Below are 16,500 nucleotides of genomic sequence, written 5' to 3'. Positions count from 1 at the left end.
ATTGTCTTCTGATAAGCGTTCGGTTTACACGGCGAATATCTCCGGCTCTGATTTTATTTGATACATGTGATAATAACATCGTAAAGTAGGTTTTTTCAAGCGAGTTTTATCAGTTTATTCAACGTTTATTGGGACTTTTGGAATTTTCCGTTCTTTGCGTCGAGAGAAGACGGGAACGTTATCAAGCTTGGCTAGCATTGTGGCGTGAATTCGACAGAAGAAAAGGACATTCTAAAACCAAACAACGATTTATTCTGGACCAAGGACTCCTTGTACAACATTCTGATGGAAGCTCAGCAAAAGTAAGAACAATTTATGATGTTATTTCGTATTTCTGTGGAAAATGTTGATTCATTTTCTCCGCCGTTTTGGCGAGCGCTGTCTCGCAATAACGCAAGCTGTATGTTATGGTAAAGTTATTTTTAAAAATCTAACACGGCGGTTGCATTAAGAACCAGTGTATCTTTCATTTGCCATACAACAAGTATTTTTATGTAAAGTTTATGATGAGTTCTTTGGTCAGATTAGGTGAGTGTCCAAAATAGCTCCGGACATTCTGAGGAAATGTTGCTACATATTCACAATGTATAACCACGGTTTGCAGCTCTAAATATGCACATTTTCGAACAAAACATGTCTATTTTATAACCTGATGTTATAAGACTGTCATCTGATGAAGTTGTTCAAGCTTAGTGATTAATTTTATATCTTTTGCTGGTTTTTCCGGAAGCTACCTCTGCGGTGAATAAATGCGTTTGTGTGTTTAGCTATTGTGGTAAGCTAATATAATTCTATATTGTGTTTTTGCTGTAAAACACTAAAAATCGGAAATATTGGCTGGATTCACAAGATGTTTATCTTTCATTTGCTGTACACCATGTATTTTTCATAAATGTTTTATGATGAGTATTTAGGTATTTCACGTTGCTCTCTGTAATTATTCTGGCTGCTTTGGTGATATTTTTGATGGTAGCTGCAATGTAAAACTATGATTTATACCTCAAATTTGCACATTTTCGAACAAAACATAAATTTATTGTATAACATGTTATAAGACTGTCATCTAATGAAGTTGTTTCTTGGTTAGTGACTAATTCTATCTCTATTTTGTTGGTTTTGTGAAAGCTACCTATGCTGGTAAAACATGGTGAAAATATGCGGTTGTGTGTTTGGCTATTGTGGTTAGCTAATAGAAATACATATTGTGTTTTCGCTGTAAAAAATGTTAAAAATCGGAATTGATGGCTGGATTCACAAGATGTTTATCTTTCATTTGCTGTATTGGACTTGTGATTTCATGAAAATTATATTATATGATATACCTGTCCCGTCAGGCTAGGCTATGCTAGTCAGCTTTTTTGACGAGGATGCTCCCGGATCCGGGATGGGTAGCAATGTATGCACGCATTACTGTAAATAGCGTCGGATAAAAGCATCTGGGTCGTTCTTGAATTGTGGTGTCATTTGGTAATGGAATTTTGGAAAGAATTTACAAAATTGTTCTAGATAAAAAAATGATCTGGGTACATCTTCCCGTTCTAAATAAACTAATATGGCAAGGGAGCTCTTTCCACTCACAGCCTCTGTCATCCCATATAGGGGTTGAAAATGGCAGATTTTGTCATTGATAAGCTACTATATGTAACGGATGTGAAATGGCTAGCTAGTTAGCGGGTACGCGCTAGTAGCATTTCAATCAGTTACGTCACTTGCTCTGAGACTTAAGTAGTGTTGCCCCTTGCTCTGCAAGAGCCGTGGCCTTTGTGGAGCGATGGGTAACGATGCTTCGTGGGCGACCGTTGTTGATGTGTGCAGAGGGTCCCTGGTTCGCGCCTGTGTCGGGGCGAGGGGACGGTTTAAAGTTATACTGTTACATATACGTGGTTCTCCACCACGGCGCTCTATTGGGTTTGACTAATAGCCGTTAAATACTTGAACACAAGAAGATGCACTCATCCCTCCAGCTAATTGGGCTACTTTTGCACATTTGTTGTTGTCTGAGTCAGGGAAATGCTGTAAATCGAGAGAAGTCTGTGTTCTGAAAGATGAGACGTTGAGGATTTAAATAAATACCACTTTGTTGTCATACAAGCAAACCACACACACATGAGTCCAAATTTGCATTTCACATTTCATATTTGAAAACATGTCCTGCTATATTTGATCCACAGATACAAGGACGACATGCGTTATACCCTGGGTTGTCCTGAAAAGAAGGAGCCTGTGTTTGTCGTAATGTGAAGAAAACTTGCCTCGGAACACGCACTTGAATGCACTCAAAATGACAACCTGTTTGTCTGAAGTGCCTTTTGAAAGCCTAACACTGCAAGATCGTATTTTATAACTTAGCTAGCCATGTTGGCATTAGAATAAGCTTTCAAATTATGCCCACCTGACCTAGATACTGATTTATATAGGAACAGTTTTGGGATTGCGTAAACAACAACAGTATTTGTGTGACGGTGGGGACGCAGGGCTGTTTTCCAAACAAAAAACTTGCTTCAGTTCCTCAATTTCAAAGCTAGGAGAGATTAAAAAAAATAGCACTTTATAGTTAAAGGCTCTTTCCTTTTGTCATAAAAGTACATTGAAATTACTTAAGAACTGTGCACAGTTTGGAGAGGTGTTTGGCCACTTAGAGACATCAGTTAAACCTCTCACTCAAACCATTGTAATCGTTTTTTGTTAGCTTGCACTTAATCCAAAATTACAATGAATATTATTATTATTATTATGTTACTGAATGTTTCCAGAGTATTTTCAGATTTCATTATTGACAAATGCGGTGAAAATGACAATAAATGTAAAATGCACATAAAATCAACAGTGTAATGTTTGGATTCAGTCTTGTCAGGTGAACTGTTGTGTCCTCGCCTTTTAGTTTGATCATTTCCCCATAATCTTCAGTGTTCTCTTTCAAATGCTACCATGGTCATGCATATGCTTTTTATAGTTCTTCTTTTACAAACATTTCAATTTGGCCCTATCCATATACTGTAGACACATTTCCACGAGTTGTAAGGGGTTTTAATGACTGAATAATTTGTACCATTATGATACACCAGTATGAGTAGTAACACCAATGATGGTAACACCAATGATGGTAACACCAATGATGGTAACACCAATGAAAAATTGGAGGTTGTTGAGGATTTTCTTAAATGGAGGCCACAGATGCACAAATCTAAGGTCATTAACTGTTTGAAAATCATTTACTTAAGTGATATGATTAATAATTTTGCTCACAATGTAATAATTTCCCTTCATTTAAATTGAGTAACATCAAGTGATTTTTTCACATTCAAGTGACACATTTAGACACCAAATTATCAATGAAATCCTCAAATTTATGACCAAAAGGGTGTGATTAGAAAATAATCTTTTTTAAAATAGACCCTTCCCCGGATAACAGTTTGCTATTGGAGGGAATGATTTTCAAGGTGGTAACACCAATGACATAGAACTGGGGGAAAGACATTATACTAGTAAAAAACGATTGGTATTGTAATAGCCTTCTTCATTTTTATTGATCTATACAATATATGAAATACTTTTTTTTCACTTTCTAGCATTCAAAATAATAGATATCTCTCTAAATCCCCAAAACATCTCTCTACAACTCTACACATCACTACTGGGACAAGCCAATTTTCTAACCCTAAGTACTTTAAACAATGCATAAACAAAGTTTTGCAGAATGTTTTGTCATTGATAAACAGTTGAATATAAACAAAAACATATATGTGTAACTATTTGTCATTTTAATGTGTTTTTCATGGTTGCATAGGCAACTATAGGCCTAAGACGGACATATGGTCTCTAGAATGATGCTGTGACAAATGTTTACAGATCATTAGGGAAGCGCTTTACACATGAACAGAAGAACGTTTCACTTGTTATCACATTTATGGTTACCTTCAAGGCAGGATTTCTTACAATTGCTACACAATACTTTATTATACAATACTTTACTATACAATATGTGTATGTGTTTCCTTTCCAGTGCTTGCACTTTTTCACAACAATCTCTTTACTTCTGTGTTTTTCTTGTCTTTCTCCTCTGTATCTGTGCGTTTCCACCCTCACCCCAGTCTCTCTCTGCTCTGTGCGTTTAAAGGCCCAGCAATACTGAGATTGTGCCATAAGTTGATTGCACCACACTAATTTCTCCATCCTTACCCTAGCACACCCTCCGGCCCTGTCTCCAGCTGCAGTGATGGGAGCATATAGAAGAGTTTGGAGGTTGGGGGGCTGCGTCGGGGCGGTGTTGGCCTGGATCGGGGCACTGTTCCTGGGTACCAGCTTGGCCCAGCCTCCCGCTGACTCCTGTCCTACGGGAGTCACTCCCTCGAACCTGAGCCAGCCTCAGTACCAGTCAGTCCCAGGAGCAGACACAGGCTTCATGTCCGGGGTGGTCCAGTCCTTCCTCCACACCGTCCAGCCCAACCCCTTCCCCAAAGGTCAGTCTAGGGCTGAATTTGTCTGGTAAAACGTAGTGTACTACAGTATACAAAGGGAACAGGGTGCCATAGTCAAAAACAAAAGTGCACTATAAAGTCTATCACAGTGCCATCCGTTTTGTCACCAAAGCCCCATACACTACCCATCATTGCGGCCTGTACGCTCTCGTTGGTTGGCCCTCGCTTCATACTCGTCGCCAAACCCACTGGCTACAGGTTATCTACAAGTCTCTGCTAGGTAAAGCCCCGCCTTATCTCAGCTCACTGGTCACCATAGCAGCACCCACTCGTAGCACGCGCTCCATCTCTGGTCACCCCCAAAGCCAATTCCTCCTTTGGTCGTCTTTCCTTCCAGTTCTCTGCTGCCAATGACTGGAACGAACTTCAAAAATCTCTGAAGTTGGAAACACTTATCTCCCTCACTATCTTTAAGCACCAGCTGTCAGAGCAGCTCACAGATTACTACACCTGTACATAGCCCATCTATAATTTAGCCCAAACAACTACCTCTTCCCCTACTGTATTTATTTATTTGGCTCCTTTGCACCCCATAATTCCAGTGTTTTACTTGCTATATTGTATTTAGTTTGCCACCACTGCCTTTTTTTGCCTTTACCTCCCTTATCTCCCCTCATTTGCTCACATTGTATATAGACTTATTTTTCTACTGTATTATTAACTGTATGTTTTGTTTATTCCATGTGTTTATTCCACTTCTAGAAGACCAACCCCAAATATGTCCCAGGTTTAGCTAGGGGGTATCTCCCTTTTTAGAATCAAGGCATTTTGTACTAAATGAAATGTCTACAGACATGTTCCAAGTGTTACTGACAAATCTTTGCTCTCGAGTGATCTTCTTCAGCAATCTAGAAGATTTGTCTCTGTGTAGATTTTTTTTTTTTTTTTTTTTTTACAACTATGTGTTCTTGTATGTGTCGAATTGCTATGCTTTATCTTGGCCAGGACGCAGTTGCAAATGAGAACTTGTTCTCAACTAGCCTACCTGGTTAAATAAAGGTGAAATAAAAAAGGGAATATTGTGCCGTTTTGGACACAGCCTAGTCTGACAGCGCTCCTTTTCTACAGCAGTCTATATATCATACTGACGTCATACTGACCCAGCCAGTTGTGTGTAGCCACTATGTAAATCCCATACAAATACATGGGCTTCCTCCAATTTGCAGAGGGAAACTGGTATAGAGCTATAGCAGAAGTATATTGTACTTTTTCCTTCTGTTGTCAACTAATCTCTTGTGAACAGACTACGTAAACATTACACGATATTTTACTTCTAGCTTAACTGAGATTAGTTTCCACCAGGAAATGCATCGTTTGCTCTACTCCTAACTCTCCCCAAAGATTTGAGCATGTGTGCCTATAGTGATGTGATAGGTTAAACATTTAGAACCAACCAGCGCTCTATAACCATAGAAACTGGTGACGCCGTTAGCCAGTAAGTGTGTTCATGAGAATGCTTTTAGTTGGTTGTGGGTCAGGCTGTCAATGGTTAACTACTGTAGTCAGATAAAAGTATTTGTAGATGGTGTGTTTCTTTTAATTTTTTTATAAAGTGAGTGACTCATACACTTATGGTTAACTCAGAAACCACAGAGGAGAGCAACACCGTAGGCCTGTGGACAATACTCCACTGTAGTTTGTCTCACTGACGGAATCTGATTGTCCATCTCCTTTGTCACGACAGTGCGTTTCATTATGATTTCAGAGCTGGCTCAGTTGACCTATTACTTCCTTGTTACAGCCATTATTGATCCCGTTGGACAAACAACAGTGAAGTTCCCTCAGGTACACACACACACACACACACACAAACACACACACACACACACACACACACACACACACACACACACACACACACACACACACACACACACACACACACACACACACACACACACACACACACACACACACGCACAAGTTAATCAGTCATTGAACTTTGCCCAGGTGAAACTCGTCTTAGATCAGAGAGCTCTCAGGTTGCTATGCACGGATTGGATAGCGATAGTCTCTTGGATCGTAGGCTTCTATCCAATCAGGGTTGGAGGGATTATTGTAGCTTAGTATTTCAACCCTTGTTTTGGTTTTATGTTTGTTGAGAACATTAACATGTGTCTGTTATTATGTGCCAGGCAATGAGCAGTAATTTAAACTTTTAAGAAAAACAAATGACGGTTACCGCTCATCTGCAGATGATATATTCAACATGTGTGTTAGTCACCAACACACACATTTGTGAAATACAGAAGAAAAACACTCATAAAAAAAATACGGTGGTGTACCCCTAGACTGTGAATGGCTCTGTGTGAGAGAGAGACAGAAAGAGGGAGCGAGAAATGCAGAAATGGAGAGAGAATGGGGAAAAAGCAGAATTTCCTCCTTACCAACTAGACAATGATATATCTCCTCTCAAGTTTCTCTCCAGAATGCCAGCCGTTGGTGTATGAACAATAACCATAACTACCAGGGTTAAACAAGACACTGGTGGACAAACAGTTCTTTAATGTGTGTTTGGCTCAGGTCTTACAACACTGGTATGGTTACCCATGGTTTCACGATCCGTACCTTAGGTTACATCTAAATAACACACGGTCAGTTTTATTTCCTATCTCATTGTTGTCAGAGAGAGGAGAGAGAGAGAGAGGGAGGAACGAACGAAGAGAGGGAGGGAGAGAATGAGAGTGAGAGAGATCAGAGGGTTGATGTAAAATGTGACGCCTGATCTCCGTTCAGCCTGTGAAAGTGTGAACTCTGATCCTCTCACATGAACAAGCCAGAAGATGTTTATAAACTCAGCAAAAAAAGAAACTTCCCTTTTTCAGGACCCTGTCTTTCAAAGATAATTGGTAAAAATCCAAATAACTTCACAGATCTTCATTGAATAGGGTTTAAACACGGTTTCCCGTGCTTGTTCAATGAACCATAAACAATTAATGAACATGCACCTGTGGAACGGTCGTTAAGACACTAACAGCTTACAGACGGTAGGCAATTAAGGTCACAGTTATGAAAACTTAGGACACTAGAGAGGCCTTTTTACTGACTCTGAAAAACACCAAAAGAAAGATGCCCATGGTCCCTGCTCATCTGCGTGAACGTGCCTTAGGCATGCTGCAAGGAGGCATGAGGACTGCAATTGTGGCCAGGGCAATAAATTGCAATGTCCGTGATGTGAGACGCCTAAGACAGCACTACAGGGAGACAGGACGGACAGCTGATTGTCCTCGCAGTGGCAGACCATGTGTAACAACACCTGTACAGGATCGGTACATCCGAACATCACACCTGCGGGACAGGTACAGGATGGCAACAACAACTGCCCGAGTTACACCAGGAACGCACAATCCCTCCATCAGTTCTCAGACTGTCCACAATAGGCTGAGAGAGGCTGGACTGAGGGGTAGGCCTGTTGTAAGGCAGGTCTTCACCAGACATCACCGGCAACAACGTCGCCTATGGGCACAAATCCACCTTTGCTGAACCAGACAGGACTGGCAAAAAGTGCTCTTCACTGACGAGTCACTGTTTTGTCTCACCAGGGGTGATAGCCTAGCCTAGTGGTTGCCAAAAGGTTGCAAGATCAAATCCCAGAGGAGACAAGGTAAAGATCTGTCGTTCTGCCCCTGAACAAGGAAGTTAACCCACTGTTCCTAGCCCGTCATTGAAAATAAGAATTTGTTCTTAACTGACTTGCCTATTTAAATAAAGGTAAAATAAATAAAATGGTCAGATTCGCGTTTATCATTGAAGGGATGAGCGGTACACCAAGGCCTGTACTCTGGAGCAGGATCGATTTGGAGGTGGAGGGTCCATCATGGTCTGGGGCGGTGTGTCGCATCATCGGACTGAGCTTGTTGTCATTGCAGGCAATCTCAACGCTGTGCGTTACAGGGAAGACATCCTCCTCCATCATGTGGTACCCTTCCTGCAGGCTCATCCTGACATGACCCTCCAGCATGACAATGCCACCAGCCATACTGTTCGTTCTGTGCGTGATTTCCTGCAAGACAGGAATGTCACGCTTCGAACACACCGGCTGCGTCATTGCATCACTGCTGCATAACATTTTGCGCAACTAGGCAACTATACTGATGCAGGTACCTTTTGCAAATGGTCGCATGCGGTTGGACACATGGAGGAGAGAATCATTTTCGCAGTATCCTCAAAACCGTGTCTTTTTGACACAACTGCTGACAGCTACAGGGACATAAACACAAAAAATGCTGCTTGGAGACAAGTGTCCACGATAGTAGGATTGCCAGGTCAGTTTAGTAGTGAGCTTGTGCTAGATGTGGCTAGTTAGCGTTAGCTAGCTAGCTAACCTAGCTTGCTAACCTAGCCAATGAGGTGTGTGTGAAAGAAATAGTCAAATAAATTATGCTAGTTACTACCCCTAATAACTTTACCAAATGTTCATGTTTGAAAGAGTGTGAATGCTAGATAAATAGTAATGGAAATGGTAGATACTACTGTACCCCTGATAATTTGGTCAAATTACCGTGTGTCGAATAAATAATATACTTGGCAAATAAATAAATAAAAAATGTAAAGAAATTATGCAATCAAACTGTTTTTATGTAATCCCAATTTTTTACTGAATGTGTGCAACAACAAAAAAATCTACATTCATATTTTGCTACTCTCTGTCAAGTCCACTCATACAATTTGATGCATACGTTCGATTTATCGAACGTATGCACCACACAGAACGCACTGCAACTGCCTCTGCAACGCAATGCTGCAAGGCAAATGCAGCGTTCCATTGGAAATGAATGTACTTCTGGTGTATCGAAACGCAATGACGCAGTCGGTGTGTTCGAAGCGTCAGTGTTCTGCCATGGCCAGCGAAGAGCTCGGATCTTAATCCCATTGAGCACATCTGGGACCTGTTGGATCCCCCCAGAAATGTCCGGGAACTTGCATGTGCCTTGGTGGAAGAGTGGGGTAACATCTCACAGCAAGAACTGGCAAATCTGGTGCAGTCCATGAGAAGGAGATGCACTGCAGTACTTAATGCAGCTGGTGGACACACCAGATACTGACTGTTACTTTTGATTTTGACCACCCCTTTGTCAGGGACACATTATTCCATTTCTGTTAGTCACATGTCTGTGGAACTTGTTCAGTTTATGTCTCAGTTGTTGAATCTTGTTATGTTCATACAAATATTTACACATGTTGAGTTTGCTGAAAATAAACGCAGTTGACAGTGAGAGGAAGTTTCTTTTTTTGCTGAGTTTATGTTGAATATATTTTTTGTACTGATATCCAGTCATTGTAGGTTGAATGATGACTGGTTGTGTTTGTGTGTATAGAAATGAGAGAGGGAATGCCAATAAGAACTGAAAAAGTTGCCTTTCAGTCAGTCACATGGTATATCATACTGTGGGGAGTCAACGACCAATCGTATTCACCTGAAGAAAACTGAAATCATGCCAAACGGTCCAATGGATGCTGAGCTCGCCCTCAGATGCCCCGCCTTCCTGGATATAACACTGGATTGATGGAAAGCTGGCAAGTTACTTAGCTCCAGAGGCTACGAAGAAGGCTAATCCTAGCATGATGCTTCTGAATACATAGTGATGGTTCTAGGCGGATCAGCTAGACAAAGTGTACCACACTGAGGGTGTGGCGGCCCGGTCATTGAATGTGGTCACAATGCTGTAGATGTATTATGTCGATTTGCTGCAGGAGCTGAATAAGACCGCGAAGGCGGGGAAGCCGGGTTCAGAGCTTCTCGATGAACTCTGTGCTACTGTTGATTTTGTACTGCGTCTGTCCTGCTGTACTATCCTGGCTATGGTGAGAAGTATGGGGGCGACGGTGGTGGTTCACCACCACCTCTGGTTTGACGTTGTCCCGGATTCCTGACAGGGACAGGCGGATGTATTTGGATGAGCCAGTTTCACCAACAAAGGCAACAGTGCTCCCAAGGGGCTCGGTCCCGTGTGGCTCAGTTGGTAGAGCATGGCGCTTGCAACGCCAGGGTTGTGGGTTCAATTCCCACGGGGGGACCAGGGTTCAATTCCCATGGGGGGACCAGGATGAATATGTATGAACTTTCCAATTTGTAAGTCGCTCTGGATAAGAGCGTCTGCTAAATGACTTAAATGTAATGTAAATGTAAAAGTTACTGGTTTGCGAAGTCCCCAAACCTGGTGTGGGCTGGGTATCAGAACAGCAGTAGCAAGAAAGCACATTGTTTCTACAAATGTTCCTTCGGTGTTCAGGGGTATCAAGAGTGCGGTCTCATACATTTGTGGGCTATAATAAACAGTTCCTTCCCCGAGTTCAGACACACGGTTGTCAAGTAATGGATATTAAAACAAGCATGACAAAACAAATGTATCCCAGTTCTCAGGGTGGTGCTCTGCCCGTTCAGGAGACAATGCATGGGAGACTGGCAGCGTGCTCCGTCCAGTGGCTGGCATGCACCGTTTCACCATGGGTGATGAGGATGGTGACAAGGGGTACAGTCTGTAGTTCGCTGTGCGTCCTCCTTTTCTTGACGTCATTATGCCAATGGTCTCCGAGGTCCTAGCGCCTGTCTTGAGAGAGGAGATTCCCTCTCTCCTTCAAAAGCAGGCTATTCGGGTGGTCCCCGTGTCAGTTCCCAAGAGCGATGGAACGTTGAGTCCCATCCTGGACTTGCGTGTTTTAAACAGTCACCTCAAGGTTTGCAAGTTCAAAATGCTAATACTTCGCTGGCTATTGCAGTCGGTGTGTTCCAGCGTTTGGTTTACGTACATAGATCTGAAGGATGCATATTTTCATGTGGCTATACATCCTCCCCACAGAAAGATTTCATTTCAAGAGGTTTCATTTCGAGGGTGTGGCTTACGAGTTTCTGGTCCTGCCTTTCGAACTCTCCCCTTCGCTCTGCACCTTTTCTATGTCAGTGGAGGCGACTTTGGCACCGGTGCAGTGCCAGTGGATCAGAGTATTGGCCTATCTGGATGATTGGCTGGTCATAGCGGAGTTGAGGGAACAGGTGGAGCTCCACCCTGCCACGCTGGTTTCCCATATTAAGTCTTTGTGGTGCATAGTGGACTACAATAAAAGTTGTTTGACTCCGGCTCAGTGCTTTCAGTGTCTGGGTCTCATTCTGGACACGGTTCTGAATCCTGTGTTTATTGTCCCAACAAAGGAGGGTCGCATTCCGGCTCTGTCTGGCACGGTTTCAGCTGGGGCACTCTGCGCCTTTTCGCTTGTGCCTGCGGTTGTTGGGTCTGATGGCCTCTATGACAGCTGTGGTGCCTCTGGGACTTCTGTTGAGGCGTCTGTTTCAGCGCTGAGCGACTGCTACGCGTCTGGACACATCTCGCCGCTGCGATTGATCGCTCAAGATATAACCGTCATTCCTCAGGGAGTTGACTCCATGGAGGGGCCCGCGTTTGTTGTTTCAAGGGGTTCTCATGGGCCGGGTGGTGTGCTGCATGTTGATCACGACAGATGCATCTCTACTGGGATAGGGAGCGCTTTGTGTGGGCTACTCGAAAAGAGGGATTTGGTCAACAGTGCAAAGGGCGCTGCATATCAATTACCTAGAGTTGCTGACTGTTTGCGAGCACTGAGGCATTTCCTTCCAATGTTGGAGAATGTGTTGGTAATGTCCGACAACAGGCTGGCGGTGGCGTACATCAATAGGCAGTGGGGGGCGCTCGTATGAAGCAGTGTGCATTTTCCGTCACTCAGGGCGATGTATCTTCCCCGATCTCTCAACATGGGACAGTTCTACTTTCCAAGGGGGAGTGGAGACTGCATCCCTCTTTCCCAGATCGCTCGAAAAATGTGCATTGTCATTTGTGCTTCTCAATGACGGTTATGGGCGCTCCGTTGGGAACAGATGCTTTGGCGTGTCAGTGGACTTGGATCCTGGTCCGTGCGTTCCAGAGCTGGACCTGATTCAGGCCAATGTGGAGAGGGTCCGTCAGGAGGGTCTGTTGATTCTGGTGGCACCCCGTTGGCCCAAACAACCTTGATTCCCAGAGATCATCCATCCGCCTGTTGGACAGGGATCCATGAAGGGTTCCGTGTCGTTGGGATCTATTGTCCCAGTCGCAAGTGAGAATTTGTTACCCACCACCGCAGATATGGATCTGTGGGTTTGGCCCCTGAAAGGTTGAATTTGACGGCTAGGGGTTCACCCTCGAATGTGATTATGTCTATACGCTCGGCCCGTGCGCCCTCTACGAGAGGGTTGTATACATATAAGTGGCGTGCGTTTGAGGTTTGATGTCAGGTTAAAGGAGTTTCTCCTTTTCAGAGCTCTTTGGTGGACATTTTGATGTTCTTACAAGAGCTTTTTGAGCTTTTTTATACATTTGAAGCTTATGTGGCAGCCACTTTGGCGCGTCATGTAGGTATTGGCAGTTCTACCCCAGGGTCTCAAATCTAATTTTATTTGTCACATGCGCCCCCCCCCCCCCCTCTCCTGTGTGTGCATGGGCTGTCATAGGCGTGCTAGGCTTGGTGAGAGATTGTATGTTCCCATAGTATGTTATACCGAGTGACCAACTGAAAAGGAACGTACAGCTATGAATATAACTACTATTCCCTGAAGGAGGGAACGAGGTATAACATACTATGGGAACATACAGTCACTCCGTGCCTACAGGGGAATTGGGCTCGCTGACGAGCGGTACTTAATTGAGGAAATGTATGCGACCCCCGGTATTATAGACAGGGAGGCGGGACTTCCGAGGGCGGGCTCGGCACTCGTTTGGCGTGATTTCAGTTCTTCAGGTGAATACGATTGGTTGTCGACTCCCCGTAGAATGCTATACCTCATTCCCTCCTTCAGGGAGCAATAGTTATATCATAACTGTACGTTTTCATAATTGTTTTCATATGCCGTATGATTTCAAGACCCGTACACTTTTACGTATTGTGTAGTGCTTATCCAGATCCCCCTTCATCTTTATTTTTATCTCTCTCTCCCTCTCCATCCTTCTCTCTCAGATTTGCTGGTTAATTTATTGGAGGGAAATGGCAATGCATACAATGACGACAAGACGATTAAAGAGGTGAGAACAGATGTGTAAGACTCCTGTCCACGTCACAGTCAATCTATTGTCCAGGGATATTTGACAGAGTGTGACGTCACGTCGAACAACAATGACTCTTCATTGTTTTAGATAGAAGATTGGTCTAATGAATATTTCTGGTAATTCAGTTTTCACAGTATTGCGGTAGTAGTAGACGACAGTGTAAAGTACGCTAACACTACGCAGTAATTTGCAATGTTAATATATTTGAGCAGTGTCATCTTTCTCTTCACCAATGTTGAATCAGCCAACGTTTCTTCTTCATCTTATTTACACTGTGTTTATAATCCTATATATCCGACTAGTGTGTCTGTGTGTTTATGTTCATGTGTGTGTGTGTGTCTGTATGTTAACTGTGTGTGAATCTCCTCAGGTCCTTCTCTATGAAGTTGGTTTCCTAGTGTGTGCGGCTATAGGGATCGTATACATTATCCTGATGCCCCTGGTTGGGTTCTGCCTGGCCTGCTGTCGCTGCTGTGGACACTGTGGAGGACACATGTACCAGAAGCAGACTAAAGCTGTCCACTGTCACAGGAGAGGATTCTACTGGGCGACGCTACTCACCACACTAGTCATACTGTAAGCGTGTGTGCACGTTTAAGCGTTTTGGATGAGACAAAAACAAGCATTTCTGATATGAAGTGAAACAATGAAACACAAACTAACTCTTCTGTGCACGTGTGTGTAGCTCAGGGAACATCTGCATGTTCTTCAGCAACCAGTTTCTGAACGGGAGTGTCGAGGACAGCTCTGTAGAGCTCAACAATACACTTGACAACCTCCAAACCTACCTCACAGCTGTCCCACAGGTGTGTGCGTGCGCGAGAGGACTTACCTGTGATTTTCAGAAGGGAGTAGAAAACCTAAATAATAAATGAAGAAGGAAGACCAGTTTAGTTTCTAAAACATTATAGACATGTCAATACAGACCGTTTTATAGATACACAGTGGGGTCTGAAATGATTGACAACATTGATAAAGATGAGCAAGAATGACTATAAAATAAATAATTCAAATACTGGAGCTAGAGAGTATGCTCCACAGGCAGCAGGGGGCACCTTAATTGGGGAGGACGGGCTCACGGTAAGTGCTGGAACGGAATAAATGGAATGGAATCGAACACGTCAAACGAAAGTTTTCCATGTGGTTGATACAATTCCATTCGCTCCGTTCCAGCCATTATCATGAGTTGTCCTCCCCTCAGCTGCCCTTGGTATGCAATTTCTTTGGGGGGAAATTACATTATTTTATACTAATACAACTGCGCAGAGAAAGAGATTTTGTTTAACAAGTAATATGTTTTTTTCTCAAGAAAAGACACCCCTAAAGATTGTTATGAATAAAGTTGTCACAGGTTTACGTTTTGGCCCCATATTCCTAGGACGCAATGACTACATCAAGCGTGACTCTCCAAACTTGTCGGATGCATTTGCAGTTCGTTTTGGTTGTGTTTCAGATTATTTCGTGCCCATTAGAAATCAATGGTAAATATTGTATTGTTATTTTGGAGTCACTTTTATTGTAAATAAGAATATAATATATTTCTAAACACTTCGACATTCATGTGGATGATACCACGGTTACGGATCATCCTAAATGAATTGTGAATAATGACGAGTGATTCAAAAACAGTGGGTCAAACATCATACCCCCAAAACATGCTCACCACCCCTGTTATTAGCAATGGTGAGAGGTTAGCATGTCTTGAGGGTAGGATCTTTGACCCTCTGTCACGCCGTTAGTCTCCCATTCACCTTAATGGTTAATGGACTGTCAAGCTTGCAATGTCAACACTTTTATCTGGTACGACAGAGAGGCCGGGGGAAGAGAGGGACAAGGGTGAAAAGGCAGAGGATGAGAGGGAGAGAGGAAGAAGGGGGGGGGAGGGAGGGAAAGGATGGAGAGAGAGAAGGATAAGTTAATGGTGGAGCAGGCCGTGTTGTTAGAACTGGTCAATCATTCATTCTGTCTGTCGGTAGTGGCTTTGAAGTTTCAGTTTTGTCTCCTCAATGTTACGTCATCTCTCCCGTGTCTAAGTGCGTGTGTCTTCTATCCTCTCCTCAGCAAATTGATAGTGTGCTGATGGAGAGCAATGAGACAGTGGATGAAGTCACCCGAAGCCTCAATAGTGAGTACCTGAGCCTCTAGTCACATAATGCATCACGAGTTCTGCAAAGTACAAACACACGGAAACAACTGTGATGCCAATCGTCGTTTTGACCCAGAAGTGACTAGCTGCCATTCGCAATTTGGGAAACACCGGTCAACAATTACATACATCTCCACCTTCTCTCTCGCTCCCAGATATAGGTAATCTGCTGGGCAAGGAGATCCAAAGAAGACTAGAGGGGCCCCTGAAACCTTCCCTGCAGTCTGTCAGAGATATAGCCAATGGTACAACTCCATCCTGTGTGTGTGTTTTTTTGTGTGTGTGTGTGTGTGTGTATTCCTCTTCTGATATTCTAAACGGGTTATTCTGTGTGTGTGCGCTTGTGTGTGGTGTTTGTGTGTATATTCCTCTTCTGATATAAGTTCATTTGAATGATCTACATTAGTTGTTTAACAAAGTGCTTCTTAAAGTCTTCTGGCATTTTAATATGTGTGTATGTTGCATTTGTATCCTAGTGGTGAACAGTACCAGTGTCCTGCTGGTGAGGTTAGACTCTACTCTAACCCAGTTCCAGTCGGATGTATCTGTGGTCCAGGCTAATGTTAGCTCTGTCAGAGACCGCATCAACAGCACACTGAGAAACCCTAACTGTACCGCGTGCTCTACCCATCAGTCAGAGCTACAGAAACTAACATTTGCCACCACTATCGCTGTGAGTACAACTTTGTTTCGTGTTGCCCGCCTCTTCCTCTTTCCACTATTGAATGCCAATTCCATGGTGGTTCTGGTACCCTGTTATCACCCTGTACCCACCGGTGTGTGTCTTTTCATCCTACTGGTTTGTTCTTGATAAGGAAGGACT

The 16,500-nt window shown here is 43.2% G+C and overlaps 1 protein-coding gene across 2 annotated transcripts in view; it reads left to right on the top strand.

Moving 5' to 3' along the window:
* The window catches only part of LOC129836069 (prominin-1-A-like), a 31,520-nt gene that overhangs the window by 6,728 nt on the left and 8,292 nt on the right, over positions 1-16,500 (top strand). For both annotated transcript variants that reach the window (XM_055901828.1, XM_055901827.1), the window contains exons 2-8: positions 4,185-4,460; positions 13,443-13,507; positions 13,902-14,107; positions 14,217-14,337; positions 15,593-15,656; positions 15,833-15,922; positions 16,154-16,350. In XM_055901828.1, the coding sequence (XP_055757803.1) occupies positions 4,217-4,460; positions 13,443-13,507; positions 13,902-14,107; positions 14,217-14,337; positions 15,593-15,656; positions 15,833-15,922; positions 16,154-16,350 (987 nt within the window). In that variant the 5' untranslated portion in view covers positions 4,185-4,216. The remainder of the gene's footprint in view (positions 1-4,184; positions 4,461-13,442; positions 13,508-13,901; positions 14,108-14,216; positions 14,338-15,592; positions 15,657-15,832; positions 15,923-16,153; positions 16,351-16,500) is intronic.

Source organism: Salvelinus fontinalis, chromosome 37 (assembly GCF_029448725.1).
Source record: "Salvelinus fontinalis isolate EN_2023a chromosome 37, ASM2944872v1, whole genome shotgun sequence".
NCBI lineage: Eukaryota > Metazoa > Chordata > Actinopteri > Salmoniformes > Salmonidae > Salvelinus > Salvelinus fontinalis.
This window is presented reverse-complemented; position numbering and strand designations above follow the sequence as displayed.